This window comes from Chlorocebus sabaeus, chromosome 21, assembly GCF_047675955.1.
Source record: "Chlorocebus sabaeus isolate Y175 chromosome 21, mChlSab1.0.hap1, whole genome shotgun sequence".
Classification (NCBI taxonomy): Eukaryota; Metazoa; Chordata; class Mammalia; order Primates; family Cercopithecidae; genus Chlorocebus; species Chlorocebus sabaeus.
In genome coordinates this window covers 124,287,167-124,313,760 of record NC_132924.1, presented here as the reverse complement: position 1 = coordinate 124,313,760, position 26,594 = coordinate 124,287,167, and the positions used below count along the sequence as shown (strand labels likewise).

General features: G+C 43.8%; 1 protein-coding gene across 3 annotated transcripts in view; it reads left to right on the top strand.

Moving 5' to 3' along the window:
* PRKAG2 (protein kinase AMP-activated non-catalytic subunit gamma 2) overlaps nt 1–26,594 on the top strand; it is a 323,168-nt gene that overhangs the window by 219,608 nt on the left and 76,966 nt on the right. For all 3 annotated transcript variants that reach the window (XM_007983534.3, XM_073009507.1, XM_007983536.3), the window contains one exon: nt 25,887–25,956. In XM_007983534.3, coding sequence (XP_007981725.2) covers nt 25,887–25,956 — 70 coding nt within the window. The remainder of the gene's footprint in view (nt 1–25,886; nt 25,957–26,594) is intronic.

Below are 26,594 nucleotides of genomic sequence, written 5' to 3'. Positions count from 1 at the left end.
AGCTAATTTTTGTATTTTTAATAGAGGCAGGGTTTCACCATGTTGGCCAGGCTGGTCTTGAACTCCTGACCTCAAGTGATCCACCTGCTTTGGCCTCCCAAAGTGCTGGAATTACAGGCTTGAGCCACTGAGCCTGGCCTAAATATGCTTTTGAGATTTTACCTTTGCACTTTTGAATTCCACGATGTTACTTGAATCAAACTACTGATCCAATATAATCAAGTTACCTTTCATTCTCAAATCAGGAAACAACAACAGCAAAAAAGGAAACACATTTTTTATTTATTTACACATGCTACCTAAGACATTGGCACCCCTCTACCTACATCCTAACAAGTGGATTCAATCCTTCAAAGGCTTATGTTTAGCTAAATGTGTTGTTGGATTAAGATATTTGCATATGGAATAAATCCTAGGGGTTGTGGTGGTGGTGGTGGTGGTTGTTGTTGTTGTTGTTTTGAGATGCAGTCTTGCTGTTGCCCAGGCTTGAGGGCAGTGGCGCAGTCTTGGCTCACCGTAACCTCCACCTCCTGGATTCAAGCGATTCTTCTGCCTCAGCCTCCCGAGTAGCTGGGATTACAGCTGCCCACCACCATATGCAGCTAATTTTTGTATTTTTAGTAGAGATGGGGTTTCACCATGTTGGCCAGGCTCATCTTGAACTCCTGACTCAGGTGATTCGCCCTCCTCAACCTCCCAAAGTGCGGGGATCACAGGCATGAGCCACCATGCCCGGCCAAATTCTGGGTTTTCTTATTGTCATGAAGTGTAGTTTGTATTGTCATTCTTTTAAAATTTTTAGTTATTTCCAGTTTTTCTTGACTCATTAGATAACAAATTTATAGTTAGCAATGGTCATGATAAATGATTATGTACTTATAATTTTTAAAACTTTACTACAATAAAGCACAATATAGTGCTACTCAGGTTTCAGGTTTAAAAAAATTAGACTGAGTTTTTGTTTACTGATAAAAATTCCAGGGTTTCAAACAGCTGTATTGCTGTTAATGAAATTTATAAATTAAGTTTGCCTGTTTGACTTTTACCATGTCACAGAGAAATAACTAAATGAATTTTCACCAGATTTGGGTAATATGTTCGAGATGGGGTGACTCAAAGTGTAGGCTATGTGTGGTGTGACAATAATTTACTGAGCTCTTACTAAGTGCTGGCACTCTTATAAGTGTTTTCTGTGTAATTAACTCGCATATTCCTTACCGCTCTATGAGGTAGGTGTTGCTACGATCCCATTTTACAGATGAGGAAACTGAGGCACGGGCAGCTTCATGGATGTTTCACAGCACACAGGGCCCTGTGTTTACATGACTCCCATCCTTGATTTAATGTTCTATTGTCATAGTCTTGAAATTCCCAATTTTTGAACAAGGGACCTCTCATTTTCTTTTTGCTCTGGACCTGGCAAATTATGTAGCCAGTCCTGGAGCAATTTAATAAATTGCTCAAGCCAAGGTTAAGCCCAAGTAGTATGTCCAGAATCCACACTCCTTACCATTGCTGAACTACCCTTGGAAACTGAGTTTTAGTCCCAGAGAGGCTGCCAAGCCACCAAGCGGCTGTGGGCTTCTTGCCCAGGGTGCTACTTCACACACAGGTGATCCTGCGTGGGCTGTGTTAGGGTCCAGCAGCAGAGAGATTAATGAGGACTCACAATTCTTAGGGGCGATCGGCTCGTATCTAATAGGCTATTTGGAAGAGGAAAATGGAAAAAGCAATGCCTCACAGAGTCCTTTTGGGCCGAATACCTTTGAATGGCAGTGCAGGGCTGTCTGTCTGGAGATGGCACACTCTTTCATTTCTCTGATTTGATGTCCTTCGAGGATACAAAACGTTACTGTTTCTTTCTGAAAGAATACCCAAGAAATAACAAACAAGTAAAAAAAATACAAATATAATGACTTGTTCACATACTTCCTGAGTAATACTTGTAGCTTGAGTCCCTCTCCTCAGGTTAAATTTGGGAATATTTCATTTTCAAGAGTGAATTCAACAACAACATATCCCAGCCGGACATGGTGGCTCATGCCTGTAATCCCAGCAGTTTGAGAGGCCAAGGTGGGCGGATTACTTGAGGCCAGCGTTTCGAGGCCAGCCTGGCCAACATGGCGAAACCCCCTCTATACTAAAAATACAAAAATTAGCCAGGCGTCGTGGCACATGCCTGTAGTCCCAGCTACTTGGGAAGCTGGGGCATGAGACTAGCTGGAATCCAGGAGGTGGAGGTTGCAGCAAGCTGAGATCACACCACTGCACCCCAGCCTGGGCCACAGAGCAAGACTCTGTCTCAAAAAAAAAAAAAAATCCAGCATATCCTGAGATACTTTGACATTTCTCCTCCTCCTCTACTTTGTCTCCATTTACCGTCTCTGGCACTTTCTCCAGTATCAGACTAAGCATAGTAAAATCACAGGAGAAAAATGACAAAAAGGGAAGTTAATTATAGTACACCGTATGGTTTGGCTCAGGTGTCAGTAGTAGTTGCATAGTTGTAATAAGTCGAAACCCTGAATATTGACATAGCAAAAGAGGTCATAACTATATGGACAGTGGGAGGAAGGGTTTGGGGGCAAGGTGCATTCGAGAGTGGTAATCTTGATTGGCATAGGGAAAAAAAATAGAAATGACTAACATCAGTGAGCCGTATGAGTTAAGGAGGAGAAGCTAGCAATGCTGTGATTGTGTCTAGGGTGCAAGAAGACTGCAGCACAGAAGGCAGGCTGGGGGATGGCTTGCTGCAAGCTTCGCCCTCATCCTTCACCATGGGACATCCTGTAGACATATTTCTTTGAAGGCAAAGTTAAATGGAAGAAAGGCTTTCCTGGTTGGCGTATCCATGATCAGCCGATGAACCCTGTATGACTGTTTCAAAACGATGGGTTTGTCTGTCCAGCAACAGATAAAGAAAACGCCAGTATCTATAAAACACAAAGAAATTATCCTCATTTTGAAAACATCATGATTTAAAACATCTAAAATAATTATGATAATTTTTAAACAAGTGAAATTATATTGCATATAAGGGTATTTATCAACTTAAGTAGGGTTCAGTCTCTTGAGGAATAGAAATTTGACAGATTTCTGTCATTATGAGTACATGAAAGGATTGGGCTCATCTGCAGGGAGACATGTACCAAGTCTATATGATTTCTGTTTGTTTGTTTTGAGATGGAGTCTCACTCTGTCACTTACGCTGGAGTGCAGTGACACAACCTCAGCTCACTGCAACCTCCAGCTCCAGGGTTCAAGTGATTCTCCTGCCTCAGCCTCCCGAGTAGCTGGGATTACAGGCACCCATCACCATGCCTGGCTAATTTTTGCATTTTTAATAGCGACTTGGTTTCACCATGTTGGTCAGCCTGATCTCAAACTCCTAACCTCAGGTGATCCGCCCGCCTCAGACTCACGAAGTGCTGGAATTAGAGGCATGAGCCACCGCACCCAGCCCCAAGTCTGTAAGATGTTAAAAAGAATTTTCAACCCATTCCTGTTTGCCTCTCTGTTGCATTCCAACCCATGATTCAGATTCTGGTAGCCTGAGGTTATCCAGGTTGTCGTATCGGTGGGTGGGAATAACTAAATTATGTATATTTTGTTAATTACCCAGAACTCATAAGGACAAATTTTTTTCCTGTTTTTGATCTAAAGGGGACTGAAGCTATATTAATCAGCACTAGAATAGTCTAAAACCCCTTGCACTTTAAGATATGTATGTGGTAAAGTATTTAGGCAAAAAAGCTAATGTTTTTGTTTTGTTTTGTTTTGTTTTTTTTGAGACGGAGTCTTGCTCTGTCACCCAGGCTGGAGTGCAGTGGTGCGATCTCAGCTCACTGCAAGCTCCGCTTCCTGGGTTCACGCCATTCTCCTGCCTCAGCCTCCCGAGCAGCTGGGACTACAGGCGCCCGCCACCTCGCCCGGCTAATTTTTTGTATTTTTTAGTAGAGATGGGGTTTCACCGTGTTAGCCAGGATGGTCTCGATCTCCTGACCTCGTGATCCGCCCGTTTCGGCCTCCCAAAGTGCTGGGACTGCAGGCTTGAGCCACCGCACCCGGCCTGTGTTTTTTTTAACGAGCAAATTTAATGATAATTTTTTCACATTGAAAACACTACTAATGATGTGGTTGAGATAAAGGGAACAGGACCTCTTGGTTTATAAAAGGTAGTAGAAATTTGGATTATAGCTGTTCTGGGCTCTACTGTGATGATTAAAATTACAGTTTTTTCTGTTAATAATCAAAGTGAGATTTCCATTTCAATAAAAATGGAAAGAAGTGCCTACCTAACACAATTCTAGGGCAGTACATTCAGAGAAAAGGAGGCAAGGGCTATTTCCTTTAACTTTTATTAGCGCCTGAGTTATTTCTGAGCTTGAGTTCTTGCTGTATGGCAGTTCAGTCGTTATCAAATCAGTTGGTTTCAGGACCCCTGTGTACTCATAATTATTGAGACCTAAACAAGCCAGGTATGGTGGCTCACACCTGTAATCCTAACACTCTGGAAGGCTGAGGCGGGCGGATCACTTGAGCCCAGGAGTCTAGGACCAGCCTGGACAACGTGGTGAAACCCCATCTCTACAAAAAAAAAAATTAGCCAGGTGTGGTGGCTCACGTCTGTAATCCCAGCCACTCGTGAGGAGGACCACTGGAGCCTGGGGATGAAGAGGTTTCGGTGAGCCCTGATCATGCCCTTGTACTGTAGCCTGGGTGACCCCAACTCAAAAAGAAAAAAGACCCAGTGGGATTTTTGGGGGTATGGATTCCATCTACTAATATTTACCATATTATGTGCTGCTTTGACAGCATATATACTAAAACTGGAATGATACAGAGAAGATTAGCAAAACAAAAAAAAAATTACCATATTATAAATTAAAACTGTTTTAAAATATTATTGTGAAAAGATCAATAATAAACTCATTACATATTAGCATAAATACATCTTTATGAAAACGAACTCCTTTTTCATTGCTACAAAGCTTTTGAATGTCTAGGGTAGAAGAATTCGGTGGGATTCTCAGATCTGCTTCGGCACCCAGTCTGTTGCCATATGTTGTTTTGGTTGAAGTACATGAAGAAAATCAAGCCTCAGGCAGACAGGCAGTTGGAAAAAAAGAGGAGTGTTTTGGTTACCTCTTCAGATAATTGTGGATAACCTTCTTGACAAGCAGTAGGGTTTTTTAAATATTTAACTGCTAAATAACAATCGTATATAATTATAGGGTACACTGTGATGCTATGATATGTGTCTACAATGCAGAATGATTAAACCAAGCTAATTAACGTATCTGTCACCTCACATACCTATCATTTCTTTGTGGTGAGAACACTTAAAATCTACACTTAGCAGTTTTTATTATTAACTGTAGTCACAGTGTTGTGCAATCCAAGAACTTACTTCTCCCATGAAACTGAAACTTTGTACACTTTGGCCAACCTCCCACCTTTCCCCATCCACCCCCACCCCCAGTCTCTGGAACCTCCATTCTACTCACTGCCTTTATGAGTTTCACTGTTTATAATATATAAGTGAGCTCATGCAGTATTTGTCTTTCTGTGCTTGGCTTATTTCACTTAGCATGATGTCATCTGTGACAACATGGATGAACCCAGAGGACAAGTGGTAGTTCCTTGAAGGTTAGCAGCAATGTGAAATCTGACACCATATCAATGAACTTTTCGGAGCCTAGTTACTGAGTCTGTTATGTTAGAATCTGTCCATCTATCCTGCATTTGGGGTTTTTGTTTGTTTGTTTTTGGGTGGAGTCTTGCTCAGTTGCCTAGGCTGGGATGCAGTGGTGCAATCTCAGCTCACTGCAACCACCACCTCCCAGGTTCAAGAGATTCTCCCACCTCAGCCTCCCGAGTAGCTGGGATTACATGCACCCGCCACCAAGCCCAGCTAATTTTTGTATTTTTAGTAGAGACGGGGTTTCACTATGTTGGCCAGGCTGGTCTCAAACTCCTGACCTCAAGTGATCTGCCCACCTTGGCCTCCCATAGTACTAGGATTACAGGCGTGAACCACCATGCCCAGCCCTATCTTGTGTTTCAAATGGATCTTTCACCCGTGCATGATTTTGTAATACCATGCGTTAGTCATTTGGAAAATATTGGATCACTGACTAATGCAGATCTTCCAAATAGGAACACATTTTATTACACGATAACTACAAAGCATTTCTTAATAGCACCACTCATCTCCCCAGAGAAATCTCTAAGTATGGGGAAATTGTCAGGCTCATTGTGGCAGACACAAGGTTTCCAAAATTCTAATTTTTGCTTGAAAACTCAAACTTGACAACAAATATGTCAGTTGTTTTCCTTGCAGTGACAGGCTCAGTTTATTCATTTTGGAAAAAACTGTCTACCAAATACCCAGGTCCAAATAACTACAATTTTTCAGGGTTTTAAAAGCAGCTCAGTTGCACACGTTTTCCTCAAGAATATCATCATAGTTTGCAATGGGAATGTTTTATGTGCACCTCTCATTTCATCACACAGAGTATTAAAAAGACACATACTCAAGAGCTGAGATTTAATAAAATGAATAAAATGTATGGCATTATCAAAGACCTTCTTAAGTGACACTGGCCTTCTCCCCTGGAGTAGGAGGCTGTCACAATTCGCCACTGCCTTGATGTGAATTAAGGCACCAGAATTTGCCACGGTGCTGACATTGATGGGGAAAAGCAATGGTGGGTAAAAAGCAAATGACGCCTTAGTGTTAGCACAAGAAGTTTCCAGCTGTAGACTCCCTGAAAAGGTTTCAGGAGTCCTCTGGCCAGTTTTCAAACTGCTAGTGTAGCATGTCAGCGTATGTCACTGTTGTCAAGCATTACTGTCATCCACAGATCTTTAGGAACACAGAGACAGGAACTGCTGAGTTTGGTAGGATTTACCACCATAACCCCTCCCCCTGCTCTGGTTCCAGTCTTAACATGCAAACTATTCCCTAGAGGTAAAGTTTGCTTAATTGCCCACTTCTTAGCAGAAAAATCATTAACCATTACCATTTTTCTTCTAAACTTTTTTTTTTTGAGACTGGGTCTCGCTGTCACCCAGGCCCACTTCTCAGCAGGAAAATAGTCAACCATTACCATTTTTCTTTTAAACTTTTTTTTTTTTTAAAGACAGGGTCTCACTCTGTCACTCAGGCTGGAGTGCAGTGATGTAATCACGGCTCACTGCAGCCTCCACCTCCCAGGCAATCCTCCTGCCTCAGGCTCCTGAGTAGCTGGGACTACAGGCGTGTGCCACCATGTCTGGCTAATTTTTTTTTTTTTTTTTCGCTGTTTAAAAAAAGAAATACCAAGTAGTCATTACGCTTTGCCACTCCCATATGGGGATGTGTGTTGGGGGGCACACGTCCTCCATATATGTAGAATTAGATACCTACATATACCTTTAAAAAACACTGTATGAGTCCATTCTCTCGTGGCTATAAATACCTGAGACAGGGTAATGGATAAATAAAAGAGGTTTAATTGGCTCACAGTTCCACAGGCTGTACAGGAAGCATGATGCTGGTATCTGCTTGGCTTCTCTGGAGGCTTCAGGAAACTTATAATCATGGCAGAAGGTGAAGGGGCCCCACATACCTCATGTGGCGGGAGTAGGAGCAAGAAGGAGGGAGGCGCTGCATGCTTTTGAGCAACCAGCTCTCATGAAAACTCACTCACTATCACAAGGACAGCACTGAGGGGATGGTGCTAAACCATTCATGAGAAACCGCCCCCGTGATCCAATCACCTACCAGCCCCACATCCAACAATGGCGATTCCAAATGGGTGTGAGATTTGGGTGCGGACACAGATCCAAACCATATCAAGCACAACCAACATGACCAAAGTTGGTACACACTAATTTTTCATCATATTACTTGCAACTTAAAAATGCAGTCTTGGCCAGGCACGGTGGCTCACACCTATAATCCCAGCACTTTGGAAGGCCAAGGTGGGCAGATCACTTGAGATCAGGAGTTCGAGACCAGCCTGGACAACATGGTGAAACTCCATCTCTGCTAAAAATACAAAAATTAGCCAGGCGTGGTGGTAGGCACCTGTAATCCCAGCTACTCAGGAGGCTGAGGTGGGAGAATCATTTGAATCCGGGAGGTGGAGGTTGCAGTGAGCCAAGATCATACCATTGCACTCTAATCTAGGCAACAGAATGAGACTCTGTCTCAAAATAAAATAAAATTAAATTAAAATAAAAGTAAAATAAAATAAAATAAATGGTTTATATCATTCCTTCCCTCAGGCCTAACTTAGTACAGATGCTGGCTACTTGCTCTTCGGGTGAAGGGAAATTTGAGCACATTTAGTGACAAGAACATTCCTTTAACTCATATCCCATATGAATGACTACATCTTTCAGGCAAGGGGCATCAGAAGAGATACGCTCTATTTCTTTATTATCTAGTCTCTGATCATAAAAAGGAAAAAAAAGAAATCCTGGCCCTCTACTCACATACCTGATTTTCCCCCTTTCTTTCTGTTTTGTTGTTTTTTTGTTTGTTTGTTTTAAGAGATAGGGGTCTCACTATGTTGCCCTGGGTTAAAACTCCTGGGTTCCAGCCATCCTCCTGCCTCACCCTCCCAGGTAGCTGGGACTACACACACGGACCATTGCACCCAGCCCTCTATTACATTTCATTTTAAAGTAAACTATTATTTTACAGTACTTGACTCGAATTGATTTCATGACCCATGAGTAGGTCACAGTTTACAGTTTTAAAAACACTGGTTGAGATTTTCTTTTCTTTTCTTTTTTTTGAAACGGAGTCTCGCTCTGTCGCCCAGGCTGGAGTGCAGTGGCATGATCTCGGCTCACTGCAAGCTCCGCCTCCCAGGTTCACGCCATTCTCCCGCCTCAGCCTCCCGTGTAGCTGGGACTACAGGCGCCCGCCACCTCGCCCGGCTAATTTTAGTAGAGATGGGGTTTCACCGTGTTAGCCAGGATGGTCTCGATCTCCTGACCTCGTGATCCGCCCGTCTCGGCCTCCCAAAGTGCTGGGATTACAGGCTTGAGCCATGGTTGAGATTTTCATTCCCTAAAGTCTGGTTTCTCATTCCAATTACAGCAAATGTCTTTTTGTTGCAGTTACTAGGGTTGCTTGTTAAATCGATGTCTCTTCCCTTTTACCAGCCCCTCCTAGCAATGTCTCCGCACTTTTCCCAGGTGCCCCCAGCCCTTCGTGCTGACCCTGCTCGTTCTCACACACCAGTTTTCCCAAAGCAGGGGGCATGAGGACCACGGTGGGATGCAAGATGCTTTCAGGCAGTATAAAGATGAATGTTTTCATAGCGATGTTTTTGTATATCATGGAAAAATGTATCTAGAACCTGAAAACCTATGATTTCATGGAATTGTTGCCTAAGGGAAGACTTGGGGGTTTTTAAAGTCAATTTAAATAACTGTGTAGGTTGTATGGGGATATGATAGAATGACAACTGCCCAAAATTTGGGAGGCTTAGCTGATGAATCAAAAACCTCTGTCATTCTTCGTCAGCATGATCCACACCACCCACCCCTCCTCTCCGCCAAATGACGCTGGAAGCTACTCTGGTTACACACCAAAGGTACTTTTTTTGGACAGCCAAGTAATATCTGAAGTTTAACAGATTTATTGCAGCATTCCTCCTTTATTCTTACCTCACACAGGCCCCTTCCATCCCTGTTCCCTGACATTCCCAATCTCTTTCGTATTTACTTTCTAATCCACAAAGTTGAAGCTGTTCTTATCTCTGCAGTACCTCTGACCTGCTGGCTTAATTTTTACATTCATTGTAAAGACGTCTTCAATATCCCCACTGACTCCAGGCTCTCCCGCAGCCAACCCTCTCTACTGTATGCAGATATTATGATTTTTTTATATTGCCAAAAACGATTTGAGAATATCTACATTCACTTCTTACATGCAATCCTATGAAATCCAATTCCATTCCTTTCACTCCCAGTGGTCTCCTCCAATCTTTCTTTCACTTCTCTACAAGAATGCTCCACTCTCAGATACAGGCCATCGGCACATCCTCACCTTCAGGCTCTTCCTCTGCCACAGCCGCCACCCGAATGCCCACCTTTCCTTGCTCCCTTCAAAATCTGCCTCTGCACATTTCTATAGGAAGCCTTCCTCTCAAGATTTCCTCAGCATTGGTGCCCACTATGCAGTTGCTATAATTTTTTATTATTTATATTACTTTGTAATTTTTTACAGTGTGATATCTGCAGAAATCTGGTTTCCCCAGTTATAACTGTCACCTAATTAGAATATAATCTTCTGAGGGCAGAGCCTGTATCTCATTGCATACCCAAATGTTACCTAGGATGTTTCTGGCTGCAAAGCAGCAGAGAACTCCAACTCAAACTGGCTTAAAGGATAAGGACATCTATTGCATCATCTATACAGGTACAGAAGCAGGCTAGGCCCCAGGCAAGGGGAGACACAGCCCTGCTCAATGCTGTTACCTAGGACGCACATTCTTCTCTCTGTCTGCAATGGCTTCATCGGAAGACTGTTTCTCAATAGCAGTCGGGGCTGCATGCTTGCTTGTGGCAAGAACAGGGAATGGAGGGGGCTGTGCACACATGCATGTGGGACCTGTCTGTCTCCAACCCTGAGTCCTCCCTGGTAGCCCAGGGTAGCTCAAGAGAGCTTGTCACTGTCATGAAAGCGTATATGCTGCAACAGCATTTGGGTTATTCTAGGAAGGAAGGTAGAGGAAGAGTAATGGATGCCAAGTAGGCAGCCATGAGTACCCACTCCAACTGGCTCCAGTGTGCACACGTCAAATGGTAGATACCACTACTGAGGTTACACAAGCGAGCCGACAGCGGCAAATATCCATCTATCCATGTGTAATATGACATAGGTAATCTGTGATATTACATATATATGTAACATATAGTACATATTTTATATGTATGAGCTGAGGAATAACTGAAATGATACATTTAGATAAGAATCAGAGTTATGTATAATACACTAAACACATAGCTAAAATTATACAGTATCGGGGAACTGCAAAATAATTTAAGAGGCACTAGATGATGTGATTACTTATGCAGAAAAATCCTAAGAAATCTACAAAACAACCACTAGAACTTACAAGTGAATTTAGCAAGGTCACAGGATACAAGGTTAATGTATAAAAATCAACTGTATCTTTATATGCTAACAGCAAACAATTGGGAAATGAAATTTTATAAGCAATTTCATTTATGGGAGCGTCAAAAAATAAATAGGAATAAATTTCACAAAAGATATCTAAGACCTCTATGGTGAAAACTACAAAAGATTGCTGAGAGAAATCAAAGGGCTAAACAAATGGAAAGATATTCCATGGTCATGGATTGGAACACTTAATACTGTTGTCATTTCTTGCCAAATTGATCCGTAGATCAAATGCAGCCCCAGCCAAGATTTCAGTAGATTTTGTTTTAAATTTTGTAATGTATATAGAAACATAAGGAACTTAACGGACTCACAGCCATTTCTTAAATGAAGAACAAAGTTGGAGAATGTCCACTACCTGATTTTAAGGCCTATTATAGAGCTACAGTAATTAAAACAGTGTGGTCATGATGAAAGTATAGATATAAATCAATGAACAAAACAGAGAATCCAGAAATAGATCCCCATATATGGTCAATTGATTTTAAATAAAGGTACCAAGGGAATCCAATGAGGCAGTAAAATCTTTTCAACAAGTAATGTGGAACAATTGGATTTCAGTGTGGAAAATATGAACCTCAATCCTTGCCACATATCATAACTTAAAAATTAAATCAAAATGGATCCTAGGCCTAATGTAAAAGGAAAATGTAAAACTTCTAGAAGGAAACATTTGAGACAATCCTCACAACCTTAAAAGGAGAGGAGGCGAAGATTTCTTAGATAGGACACAAAAAGCATGAGTCATAAAATAATAAATGGGATCTTTTCAAAATTAAAAACTTTTGCTCTTTGAAAGACATGATTAGGAATATGAAAAGGCAAGCCACAGCAGGGGAGAAAATATTCACTATTCACAGTATATGTATCTGACAAAGGACTTACATCCTAAATGCATTTTTTAAAACCCACTGTATTATCCAGTTGTGTAACAGATTACCACAAACTTACTGGCTGAAATCATGCATTGATTATCTCATAGTTTCTCTGGGTCAGAAGTTCAGGCACAGCTTAGTTGAGTCCTCCGCTTCAGGCTCTTTTGTGAAGCTTGCAATCAAGATGTTGGCCAGGACCAGGGTCTCATCTGAAGGCTCAGCTGGTGAAGGATCCATTTCCAAGCTCATGTAGTTAATGGCAGGGTTCAGTTCCTTGCAAGCTGTTGGACTGAGAGCCTTAGTTCATCACCATGGGCCTCTCCTGCATGGCAGCTTGCTTCACCAAAGCCAGCAAGAGAGTGATCTGCTAGAAAGACAAGCCACAGTCTTATGTATATAGACAGAAGCTTAATAATGGAAGTGGTGTCCCATCACCTGTGCTGAATTCTGTTGGCTAGAAGTAAGTCACTAGGTCCTGCTCACACTCAAGAAGAGGGATACACAAGTACATGAATGCCAGGAGGTGGGGATCATTCATTGGGGGCCATCTCAGAGTCTGCTTGCCATATTCATACAACTCAATAAGAACAAAACCTCTAATAAATAAATACACAAAAGATGTGTACAGTCACTTCACAAAAGAAAACACATGAATTACCAATAAACACAAAAATGTATCATTGTCCTCAAGGAAATGTAAATTAAACCCATAGCAAGAAACCTATACACCCACTAGAATGACTAAAATGACAAAAAATGTTAAAAGACCATACCAAGCGTTGATGAGGACATGGAGCAACTGGAACTCTTGACCACTGTGGGCAGAAATGTAAAATGGTACAGCCAGTCTGCGAAAGGGGTGGTTTGTCATGTTAAACACACACCTACCAAATGACTCAGCCATTCTACTCCTTGGTATTTGCCCAAGAGAAATGAAAGCATGTTCCTACAAAGATTTGACCACAAATGATCATAGCTTTATTCCCAATGGTCAAAAAGTGAAACTATCCCACATGTCCATCAACAGGTGAATGAATAGACAAAATGGGGTCTATCCATAGAATGGGATGCTACTTAGCAACAGAAATGAACAAACTACTGGTATACTGAGTGACATGAATCTCAAAATCATTATGCTAAGTGAAATAATCCCGGAACGAAAGCACATATACTGTATGATTCCATATACACAAAATTCTAGGAAATATTTATAGTGACACAGTGATAAAAAGTAGATCAGTGATTGCCTGGAAGAAGGGATGAAGCACAAAGGAGCATGAGCAAACTTTTGGAGTGATAAAAAAAATGTTTTTTTCTCTACATTTTATTTTTTTCATTTTCTCTTTAATATTTACTTTTTAAATTTTATTTTTCCATAAGTTATTGGGATACAGGTGGTATTTGGTTACATGAGTAAGTTCTTTAGTGGAGATTTGTGAGATCCTGGTGCATCCATCACCTGATCAGTATACTCTGCACCATATTTGTAGTCTTTTATCCCTCGTCCTTCTTCCACTCTTCCCTCCAAGTCTCCACAGTCTATTGTATCATTCTTATGCCTTTGCGTCTTCATAGCTTAGCTTCCCACATATCAGTGAGAACATACAATGTTTGGTTTTCCATTCTTGAGTTACTTCACTTAGAATAATAATCTCCAGTCTCATCCAGATCATTGCAAATGCTGTTAATTTATTGCTTTTTATGACTGAATAGTATTCCATCGTGTACGTATACTGGTGATTTCATCCTAGCTCATCAAATTGTACACTTGGAATAGAAATCGTTTATTATAGGTAAATTGCACCACAATAAAAAGGGACACTACAAGTCATTCTTTAAAGGATTTACATTATGAGGTATGAAGATCCTGCTTCTCCATTTCCTTGGCTCTGTGTCCACAGTTCACTCTAATCCACCATAAGTAGCTACGTAACACTGGATAGTAAATGAAGACCACAGAAGTCTCCAGAATGTAGAAGATGTGGTGGAGGCATTAGGGGGTCCCTTTAATTTCAGCTGGAATATTGTACTTCCTTTTGATCACGTTATGTAGAGCAGAACCGAAGTGGAAGTATTCTGTCTCAATCATGTTTGTAATTTTTCACCAATTTAGGAATAGAGCTTCCACCCAATATGGGATTTAAAGGGGCTGAAAAACAGTTAACAGTGATCTGTTCTGGAAAGGGTTAATGAATAATAGGTCAGTTGCAGGGGAGGGAGCAGAGAATAGAGAGACTGCCTTGTGACACTATATCATTCTGTGTGTTGCATTCTAATATAGATACAACATATTTCAAAGTTTGTGACTTGGCTGTATTAAGAATTGAAAGGTTAGGTGGGCCGGGCGCAGTGGCTCAAGCCTGTAATCCCAGCACTTTGGGAGGCCGAGACGGGCAGATCACGAGGTCAGGAGATCGAGACCATCCTGGCTAACACAGTGAAACCCCGTCTCTACTAAAAAATACAAAAAACTAGCCGGGCAAGGTGGTGGGCGCCTGTAGTCCCAGCTACTCGGGAGGCTGAGGCAGGAGAATGGCGTAAACCCGGGAGGCGGAGCTTGCAGTGAGCTGAGATCGGGCCACTGTACTCCAGCCTGGGCGACAGAGCGAGACTCCGTCTCAAAAAAAAAAAAAAAAAAAAAAAAAAAAAAAAAAAAAAAAGATTAGGTGAACTTGGTGAGCAATACTTATTTTTTTATTTGCGAAGTATTATAAGACAATACTAAGAGTTATCAACCTATAAGAGAATATAAGTATTCACCTCCCAATAAGTCATGTTAAACACAAAGCTAATAATAAAATATTTTGATTGGCAAAAAAGAAAAAATGGATTTATTTGCGAAAGGCAAGAGATGTATACATTTCAGACTGTAACTAATGAATTTGAAGGGTAGCAAGCCAATGATGCTGATTCTCCTTGTTTGTCGAGCTCCTTCTTTATATCTTCTATGCCAGTTTCTAGGCATGCCAGGACATGTTCGTTCAACAGTTATTTTATTAACCAACTACCCTGGTTCCTGGCACATAGCCCATATTAAGTAAGTATTTGCTGAATGAATGAATGTCTTCAAAAGCTTACCATTGTCTCCTATTTTGGAAATTCGAAGATAATTTAACATAGAGAATCCAGACAAAGGACTTTTTAGGTTAATCAATTTTCTTCACCTTTTGTTTAATAACACTTCCTTTGAAACATGTTTCCAGCTGACTTGAGCTGTACAAAGTGGTTGCCACTCTCTCTGAAAAGATACTGTGGAATAAATTATCTTTAAAGAAAATCTTAAGTGTTAGGGAGGAACTAATTTTTATAGCATCTGAAATTGTTATTTAGAAAGGTATCAAAATGAACAAAACCTTTTCTCCAAATATACTGATTAAAAACAATCAACAGAATTAATACACTTCTTTCTGGGGAGTGGGGTGGTCTCACTTTGTTGCCCAGGCTGGAGGGCAGTGGCGTGATCACAGCTCACTGCAGCCTTGAACTCCTGGACTCAAGCAGTCCTCCCACCTCAGTCTCCTATGTAGCTAGCTGGGACTACAGGCATGAGCCACTATGCCCAGCTACATTTTGTTTTGTTTTGTTTTTTGTTTGTTTTTTTGAGATGGAGTCTCAGTCTGTTGCCCAGACTGGAGTTCAGTGGCGATCTCGGCTCACTGCAAGCTCCACCTCCTGGGTTGACGCCATTCTCCTGCCTCAGCCTCCTGAGTAGCTGGGACTATAGGTGCCTGCCACCACATCTGGCTAATTGTGTGTGGGTGTGTGTATTTTTAGTAGAGACGATGTTTCACCATGTTAGCCAGGATGGTCTCGATCTTCTGACCTCGTGATCCGCCCACCTTGGCCTCCTAAAGTGCTGGGATTATAGACGTGAGCCACTGCGCCCAACCCCCCCCCTTTTTTTTTAAAGATGGGGTCTCCCTATATTGCCCAGGCTAGTCTCAAACTCCTGGGCTCAAGTGATCCTCCCACCTCAACCTCCCAATGTGCTAGGATTACAGACATGAGCTACTGCATCTGGCCAAGAATTAATGCTTATAGTGTTGAATATATATTTGAGATTTTTTTTCAAATTTCTACACTACTTTTAAAAATCAATTGTCTTCCCTTAACAGAAACTAAAGTTGGCCAGGTGACGTCACTCATGCCTATAATCCCAGTGCTTTGGGAGCCTGAGGCAAGAGGATCGCTTGAGCCCTGGAGTTTGAGAGCAGCTTGGGCAACACTAGCTGGGTATGGTGGCACGTGCCTGCACTCCCAGTTACTTGGGAGGCTGAGATGGGAAAATCACTTGAGCCCAGGAGTTCAAGATTCCAGTGAGCTATGATTGCCCCACTGCACTCCAGCCTAGATGACAGAGCAAGACCCAGTCTCTTAAAAAAGAAAGAAAGGGCCGGGTCTGGTGGCTCACACCTGTAATCCCGGCACTTTGGGAGGCTGAGGTGGGTGGATCACTTGAGGTCAAGAGTTTGAGACCAGCCTGGCCAACGTGGTGAAACCTCGTTTCTGCTAAAATACAAAAAATTAGCTGGGTGTGGTGGTGCGTGCCTGTAGTCCCAGCTACTTGGGAGGCTGAGGCAGGGGAATCGCTTGAATCAGGGAGGCAGAGATTGCAGTGAGCCACGATCGCGCCACTGCACTCCAGCCTGACAACAGAGGGAGACTCCATCTAAAAAAAAAAAAAAAGAGAGAGAAAAGAAAGAAGGAAACAAGGAAATTGAAATTGTAGGGTGGTGGCAAGAGCTGGCAAATCTCTCAGCCAGTATCCATGCCAGGATCTCATAGTGCCAGCGACCTTTGGTCCTCAGATAGAATCTATTACAATAAAAACTGTCCTGCCATCATTTCTTAGCACAGTCACTTTTTTTCCTTCAAAATGTTAATTCCAACACTAAACGGAAAGTGACTATAATGATTTCCAAACAGGAATGAGGTCCAAGGGAAGCATGAGTAAATTGAGTGAAATAACTTCTAAACCCATTTATGCTACTAAACTCAACTGTTTCCCTACCAAGTTTTAATGGATGTCTGAATGAACAATTCATTTCACTCAAATATTTTTTGAGTACCTACTATGTGTCACACACAGGCAATACAAAGATGATGAGTCATTCTTTCCCTTCAGAGAGCAATGTGGGACTTAAGAGGAAACAGAAAAGTAAATCCCAAGCCAGTGTGTTAAGTGCCATATGGAAGCATGTGGGTTCAGAGAAGTAATTAACCAGGCAAGTTGTGAGAAAAGGTCGTGAATCAGGGAAGGAAGGAAGCGGAGGGAGGGAGGAAAAGAAGAGTGAAAGAAAAGAATCAGGAAAGGCTTTCAGGGAAAGATTGAGCTGAATCTTTAAAAATAGTAAGAGCTAGCCAAGGAATGGAGGAAGTAACGGGGAGGCCAGAATGCTTAGAAACCCTTACAGCAGTGAGTGTATGGTCTATTCCAGGACAATGCCTTAAGGTTCAGGTGTGGGGTACACAGAGGGACCTGGCAAGAGAGGGTGAATAAATAATCAGGCCCTTCCCCCCAGCTCAGGAGTTTGCCAAGAAAATCCTAAAGATTGCTGAGAGCCGTTGAGTGGTTCTAAGTGAGAGAAAAATAAGTCTGTTTTGTTTTTGGTTTTTGTTTTTTGAGACAGAGTCTCACTCTGTCACCCAGGCAAGAGTGCAGTGGCATGATCTCAGTTTACTGCAACCTCCACCTCCCCAGGTTCGAACAATTCTTGTGTCTCAGCCTCCCGAGTAGCTGGAATTATAGGTGCATGCCCCACACCCGGCTAATTTTTTTTTTTTTTTTTTGTAGAGACAGAGACGTGGTTTCACCATATTGCCCAGGCTGGTCTTGAACTCCTGATCTCAGGTGATCCACCCGCCTTGGCCTCCCAAAGTGCTGGGATTATACGTGTGAGCCGCCATGCCTGGCCAAGACTGCAGTTTTAAAAGGTCACTCTATCAGTCAGGGTTCTTCAGAGAGACAGAGCCAACAGGTGATAGATGATAGGTATGTAGGTAGCTAGATAGATAATAGATGATTGATAGATTGATTGATTGATTGATAGGTGAGGGGGGATTTACTGGGGGAATTGCCTCATGCAGTTATGGAGGCTGAGAAGTCCCACGGCAGGCCATCTCCAAGCTGGAGTCCCTGGGATGCAGGTAATGGTAGCGTGGCTCAGTCCAAGTCTGAAAGCCTCAGAACCAGAGAAGCCAGTGGTGTAATTCTCAGTCCAAGGCCAAAGGCCTGAGAACCAGGAGGCTGCTGCTGTTAAGTCCCAGTGTCAAGACAGGAGAGCCTGGAGTTCTGATGCCCAAGAGCAGGAAGAGGAAAGTGTCCCAGCTCCAGAAGAAAGCGCAAGGAAATCCTCTGTCACCTTTATTGTTCTCTCCAGGCCCCCAGCTAATTAGATGGTGCCCTCCCACACTGAGGGCAGATCTTCCCCACTCAGTCCACTGACCCACACGCCAGTCTCTGGAAACTCTTGCACAGACACACCCAGAAATAATGCTTTACCGGTTCTCTAGGGGTTCCTTAATCCAGTAAAGATGACTGGATTCAAATTTAACTATCATAGGCACTCTGGCTACACGGAAGCAAATAGACTGGAAAGGGGGCAAGACTGGAGGAGCTAAAGCTGCCCCGCTGGCCAAGCCTGAGAAAATGGAAGCCTGAACCAGGGTAGGTGTAGTGGGGATAGAGACAAGTGGATTGCCTTAAAAGAAACCAAGACGACAAGACGAGAGGACTGGGGCACAGTTTTAGATGAACTGCATCTGTGTTGGTGTAGAAAACTCCAATGGAGATGGAGCAGGAGGCAGTGTGGAGCTCAGGAGAGCGCTGGGCTGGGACTGAGACCTGGACGTGCCAGGCACAGTGGTGGGTTGGAGGTGCTTGGAGAATGCCCAGTGGGAATGGGAGCAGAGTGCACGTGCAGCTCCTGTCTAACATCCAGGGGGTTTCACGTCCTTCTTGTCCCTTTGGAGGACGCCCTTGCAGAGCAGAGTGGAGCTCAAGGAAGACAGCAGGATGCACAGAAACTGAGAGTTTTGTATGCTAAATTATTCAGGAGCTCCTTACCCAATATTTGAGGCTGATTTATTTCTTGCAGGAGCTATTTAAGACTTCTTTTTAAGAGGCAGAGCAAACTCATATCCGACCTCTGTGCATAAAGGAGTGCTTTTTTGGCAGTTGTTTTATGATTAAGTTTTCAGGCTGAAGTTTTCCCTTCTGATAGTCATTCAAAATACAGTGTTTTGCTGCACCTGGGCACAATTATGTGAGACACACCTTAATAATTTAAATTTTCTTTTCTTTTCTTTCTTTCTTTCTTTTTTTTTTTTTTTTTTTTTTGAGACAGAGTCTCACTCTGTCACCAGGCTGGAGTGCAGTGGCGCAATCTCGGCTCACTGCAAGCTTGCAAGCTCTGCCTCCCGGGTTCAAGTGATTCTCCTGCCTCAGGCTCCTGAGTAGCTGGGACTACAGGTGCGTGCAACCTACACCCCGCTAATTTTTGTATTTTTAGCAGAGACAGGGTTTCACCATGTTAGCCAGGATGGTCTCGATCTCCTGACCTTGTGATCTGCCCGCCTCGGCCTCCCAAAGTGCTGGGATTACAGGCATGAGCCACCGTGCCCGGCCAATAATTTAGCATTTTTTACCAACCAAGAAGTCACACTTGTGGTGGCTCCGTGTTTCTCAGACATTCTCTCAGTAAAGTCCAACTTGGGTCCCTCTGTTCCCTCCCACCACACTAAAGTCCAGTAACCTCAGACTGGCTGATGTTATACAAATAGAAATGTTCCCTGGGGTGGAACTGTGCCAGGCTGTTAGCAGAACCCAGTGCCTCCCTGCCATGGTAGGTCCATTTTGTTCTCCCTGGAGAGATCGGTCTGGATTATCAGGAGGGTTCGGGTGCTGGATTTGGTCTGTTTTTGCTACATCAAACATCCCTGATGCTGATGGCTTGAGACATGAGGTGGTGTCACAAGTGCAAGCCCCTTCTCTTTGCTTGCATGACATTGCCCACGCCCTTCCCCTCCCTTCGCCTCTTCTCCCGGCTTTCCCTGCCTGCCTGAAATAGCTAAAATTAAGTCTGGCATAAGTCTGTTAAGACTTTAAGAAAACATTGCCATAAAAGGGCAACTGACGACCACCAGCTTCAAGTTCTGTGTGCTGACAGATCCGTCTGTCTTTTGACTCTGCACGTTAATGTTCATACCTAAAAAGTAAAAGCCCTCAAATTCCTGAAATTGACTTAGTGTGTTATTAAAAAAAAAAAAATCTCATGACTTTTTCTGTTGTCTATGACTAGCCTCCTTTCTAAGGAAGAAAACATGAGATGTCTTACTAAGTGAAAAACCTGTGGAAATAAATTCAATCCCACTAGCACATTATATATAAACGTTTTTATTTTAGGCTACTCCTGTACACCCATTATCAAGTGGAGTTGCATAAAACATTCATTGTTTCAATTTCTACTCTCTACCAACCTCATAGTGATGGTTTATAGGTCTTTTCAGTCTGTGAACCACTTTTGCCATCCTCCTGACATGCTGCCACTTGCTGCCCATTTCTGCCTCCCGAAAAACAACCCATCACGATTACAGGTGAAATTGATGGTGCTTATCATAAACACCGATAAGAATTTTTTAAAATTATACTAAAATTATTGCAAGAAACAAAGGCATAGACTTAAAAATAGAACAAGAGAGACTTCCTGTGTGCCACCAAACTTTTTTAAAATTAAACTTTTTATTCTGAGATAACTGTATATTCACATATAGTTGTAAGAAATAATGCAGAGAGGTCCTGTGTCCCCTTTACCTAGTTCCCCACAGTGGTAACATCTTGCAGAACTAAACAGTACAGGAGAAACTGGAACCCTCATACATTACTGGTAAAAATGTAAAATGGTGCAGCCACCTTGGAAAACGGTTCAGCAGGTCCTCAAAATATTAAACGTAGAGAGGCTGGGTGTGGTGAATCACGCCTGTAATCCCAGCACTTTAGGAGGCTGAGGCGGGTGGATTACTCAAGGTCAGGAGTTTGAGACCAGCCTGGCCAACATGGTGAAACCCCATATCTACTAAAAATACGAAAATTAGCTAAGCATGGTTGTGCGCACCTGTAGTTCCACCTACTCGGGAGGCTGAGGCAGGAGAATCACTTAAACCCAGGAGACAGAGGTTGCAGTGAGCTGAGATCGCGCCACTGCACTCCAGTCTGGGCAACAGAGTGAGACTCTGTTTCAAAAATAAATTTTAAAAAATATATATGTTAAACATAGGGCTACCCTATGGCCCAGCAATTCCACTCCTGTGTATGTGAAATGAAACACGTGTCCACATAAACACTTGCACAGGAATGTCCATAGGAGCATTTTCACCATAGCCAAAAAGTGGAAACCACCTGAGTGCCCATCAGCTGACAAAAGGATAAACAACGTGTGTGTCCACACAACAGAGTATCTTTCAGCAGTAAACAGAAATGAAGTGCTGATCCGTGTTACAATGTGAACGGGCCCTGACATTAAGCAGAAGCTGGTCACAAAAGACCACCTATTGTATGATCCCATTGATGAGAAATGCCCAGCATTGGCAAATCCATAGAGACAGGAAATGGTTGCCTAGGGATGGGTGTCGGGGTTGAGCAGGTAATGGGAAGTGACTGCTAATGGGTACAAGCTGTCTCTTTGGGATGATGAAAATGTAAACTTAGATAGTTGCACAATTCTGAATATTCTGAAAATCATTGACTCTACACTTTAAATGGTGAGTTATTCTATGGTATGTGAATTATATTTCAATAAAGACTTTTTGGCCAGGCGCGGTGGCTCACACCTGTAATCCCAGCACTTTGGGAGGCTGAGGCAGTTGGATCACTTGAGGTCAGGAGATCAAGACCACCCTGGCTAACACACTGAAACCCCGTCTCTACTGAAAAAAATATATACAAAAAATCAGCCGGGCGTGGTGGTGGGCACCTGTAGTCCCAGCTACTTGGGAGGCTGAGACAGGAGAATGGCGTGAACCCAGGAGGCAGAGCTGGCAGTGAGCCAACATTGCACCACTGCACTCCAGCCTGGGCAACAGAGTGAGACTCTGTCTCCAAAAAAAAAAAGATTTTTTTGTCATTTCCTCCATAGAATTAAATCAGCTTGGCCTGGCTCATAGGGAAAAATACAGGGTGATATCACAAGCAGGATATTGACATTGATACAGTCAAGATGTAGAACAGTTCAGTCACCACAAAGATCTCTTACATTATCCTCTTACAGCCATAGGCACCTCTGGCCCCCTACCCCAGCCCCTGATCCGTGGCATCCACTAATCTGTTCTCCATTTCGACCATTTTATTTCAAGACTATAATATAAATGGAATCATACAGTATGTGACCTTTTAGGATTGGCTTTTTCCCCTCAGCATAATTCCCTGGAGATCTATCCAAGTTGTTGTATGTGTCAATAGTTGCTTCCTTTTTCTTGCTGAGTAGTACTTTATGGTATAGATGGACCTACCACAGCCTGCTTCACCATTCATCCATTGAACGACATCTGTTATTTCCAGTTTGCACTGTTGCACATAAAGCTGCTATGAACATTCATGTACAAGTTTTTGTGTAAATGTAAATTTTCATTTCCCTGGGATAAATGCCCAAGAGTACAACTGATGTGTTATATGGTAGTTGCATGGTTAGTTTTATAAAAAACTGCCAAATTGTTTTTAAGAGTGGTGGTTCCTGACTGGTCACAGTGGCTCACGCCTATAATCCCAGCACTTTGGGAGGCCAAGGCAGGCAGATCACCTGAGGTCAGGAGTTCGAGACCAGCCTGACCAATATGGTGAAACCTCATCTCTACTAAAAATACAAAAATTAGCTGACCTGTGCTGAGGCAGGAAAATTGCTTGAACCTGGGAGGCGGAGGTTGCAGTGAGCTGAAATCATTCCACTGTGCTCCAGCCTGGGCCACAGAGGTAGACCCTGTCTCAAAAAAAAAAAGCAAAAAAAAAAAAAAAAAAAGCAATGGTTCCATTTTGCATTCCCACCAGCAGTGTAGAAGTGATCCCCTCTCTCCACATCCTCACCAGCATTTGGTGGTGTTACTGTTAAGATTTTAGCTATTTTAACAGTTGTGTAGTGGTATCTCATTGTGGTTTTAATTTACATTTATATAATGATCAATGACTTTGAACATCTTTTCATACACTAATTTGCCATCTGTGTATCTTTTTTGGTGAAATAGCTCTGTATCATTTGCCTATCTTCTAATTTGATTATTTTCTCCTTTTTCTGTTTAATATTGATAGTATTTATGTATTCCAGACATTTTAATTTTATTTTTGCTATTTATTGGAGAGCAGGGCTAACCCATAGGCAGTGTGCTAGTAATTTATTGGCTATGTGGATTGCAAGTATTTTCTCCTACTGTGTAGCTTTTCTTTTCATCCTCTTAACAGAGTCTTTCACAGAGCAAAAATTCTTCATTTTAATGAGGTCCATTTATCAGTTTTTCCTTTTATGGACTGTGTTTTTGGTGTCAAGTCTAACTTTTGCCTAGCCCCAGTTCCCAAAGATTTTCTCCAAAAAGTTTCATAGTTTTAAGTTCACGATCTAATGTGAACTCATTTTTGTGTAAAACGCAAGGCTTAGGTTGAGGTTTGTTTTTTGTCTTTTTACCTTTTGATATCCAATTACTCCAGTTCTATTGCTTTTACACCTCCATCAAAAATTGGTTTGCCATGTTTGCATGGGTCTATTTCTGGGTTTTCTATTTATTTCTATTGATTATTAAATCTATTCTTCTGCCAATACCATTGTCTTGATTGCTGTATCTATATAGTTTGCTTTAATATTGAGCTATTTCAAGATTAAAGCATTCTACTGTAGTCCCAGCTATTCGGGAGGCTGAGGCCGGAGAATAGCGTGAACCCAAGAGGCAGAGCTTGCAGTGAGCTGAGGTCGCACCACTGCACTCCAGCCTGGGTGACAGAGCGAGACTCCGTCTCAAAAAAATAATAAATAAATAAATAAATAATTCTAGAGCTTGCGCCTTTCCATATATATTTTAGAATAAGCTTATTTATGTTAAAAGAAAAAAAACCGAATTTGGTAGCAATTGCATTAAACCAAAAGATTAATCTGGGGTAGAACTGTCATTTTTACTATGTTAGGGCTTCCAACTCAGGAATGTCTCTCCATTTATTAGCTCTTCTCTCATTACATTTTGTGATTTTCAGCATACAGCTACTATACATGGTTTCTTGAGTTTATGCCTAAGTATTAATTTTCTTTGAAGTGATTGTATTAATAAGTGATATTGTTTTAAATATTTTTCCATGTGTTCATTGTTAGTTTGTAGAAATGTGATTGATTTTTCTGTGTTGATCCTGTATGCTATGATCTTACCAAACTCACTAGTTCCAGAAGAGTTTTTTCTCTTTTTCTTTTGTAGATTCTTTGGGATTTTGTATGTAGATAACTTATGTTATCTGCATAGGTGTTTTTCTTCCTTTCCAATCTGTATGCGTTTTCTTTCCTTTTCTTGCCTTATTGCAGGGCCTAGTACTTCTAGAACCATGTTGAATAGGATTAGTGAGAGCAGACACCTTGGCCTGGTTTCTGAACCTCGTAGGGAAAGCAGTCTTTCACTATGAAGTATGATGTCTGCTGTAGCTTTTTACCATGAAACATCTTAGCTTTGTTTTCTTTTTCTCTCCCCACCCCTTTTCTTATTTAAAGGGGTTTAAGATTTAGGGATTGGCGCAAGTAAGATGACAAAGCAAAACGAGAGGCATTTTCAGGACTTCCTCTTTCAGGCCCGGCTTGCAAGAGCGCTAGGGCCAAGCTCCGTTCAGCCCTAATCGGTGCTGGAGCTAATCGCATTCGCGGCTCCAGGGCACTCTGCAGGGATGGGCCGTGGGGCCAGGGACCTCGGTCCCCTCTGGGCCTGTCCTGCCCTTCCAGGCAGCTAGTGGCTGCTGACCGCGCCGCCTGCCAACCTGAGTTGTCCATAGTAGAGACTCACATACCCAGCTCCTGAGCGGCCAGGGCCAGATTCAGGGTGTGTACGCTTTTGGCAGCGGTTGCCCAACCGAGAAGACACTCGGCTCGAAGAGAGGACGCGAATTAAGAGTTCCATGTTGGGGGAAAAAAAAAAATGGATAGCAACAAAGTGCATCTACAATACGTGCAGCCAACGGAACGATTTTTGTTAAGGGGGCCAGGGATGGGCAGTTATATCTAAAATTTGGAAAGGGAAGAGGAAAGCGAGAAAGGCTTCCCTAGCTGGCGCCCCGGGGCGTTCTGCAGCCTCCAGCCCCTCTCCCCGCCCCCGCGCCGCAGAGCCCACACCTGCGCAGGTGGAGGCTGCGCGGCCGCCGGTGCTGGGAAGGTGAGCGGCACTGGGGGGCGTGGGAGCGGGGAGGCGGGCCGCGGGCCTCTCCCAATGGCCGCGCGGAGGGGAGGACGCGGGCCGCGTCCGGAAGGGGGCGCCCCGGGCCCAGGCGCGACCGCCCTCGGGCTCCCGGGTCCCTTCCCACGCTTCCTCCCGGGCGGGCCGTACCAAGGCGCGGGGGGGAGCGGCGTGTCCCACTCGCGGAGGGGCACGCGGGCCGCGGCCGCGCCACCTGCGGCGGCGGCGGCGGCGGCGGCCTCGGGCGGGTGGGGGCCGCGCGCCCGCTCCGCCCCCGGCCCCCGCCGCCCGCGTCCCCCGCCAGGCCCCTCCTCCCGGCGGCGCGGCAGAGCCAGGCCCGAGAGCTCGGCCGGCCGCGAGCCCGCCGGCCGGGGACGAGCGCCGCAGCTCATGCTGATCGCTGTCCTCCTCCTCCCCCTCAGGCGGCGCTGGCGGCGGCCCCGGGACCCGCGGAAGCCGGCATGCTGGAGAAGCTGGAGTTCGAGGACGAAGGTGAGTGCGCCCCGCCCGCCGCCGGCCCGGCGCTCCCACGACCCGGCCGCCCGAGGACCTGGACCCCCGGGGACCCCGCGCCCCGTCTCCGGCGCAGCCCCACGGCGAGTTGCGTCCTGCGGAAGCCCGGGGGCCGGGGCAGGGACCAGGGCGGGGAGGCGGGCGCCGGCGAGCTCGGGCTGCGGGGTACCGGGCTTCCGCGGAGGGGACGCGAGCCGGGCTCCCAGAGCGCAGCCCGCAGCCCGGCATCCGCACGGATGGGCGGCCCTTTTGTCCTTACTCGCAGAACTCGAATTAGAGCAAGGTGTCAGGGAGCGCTAATTGTTTGTGCTTGTCACCATGCACTCGGAGGCAACCCCGAATCGTACCCACAGTCCAGACCCTTAATCGTAGACTGGTGCCCTTATCTGTGCCTGTGAAGATACCACCGGCAGGGTGTGTCTTCTTTTTTAATGGGGAAAGTTAAATAGGAAAACCTGAAGACGCTTATTGAATCGGTGTTGAGTTCAGGCGACCCTCTCACTCCGTCATTTCTGTCGCCTCTCCTCTCGGTTGTTTTTTCCCTCTCCTGTATTCTTGTGTCTTACAGGTAAATAACTTGGATCTTATTTTGAGGCTGTCAACATTTGAAAGGCACG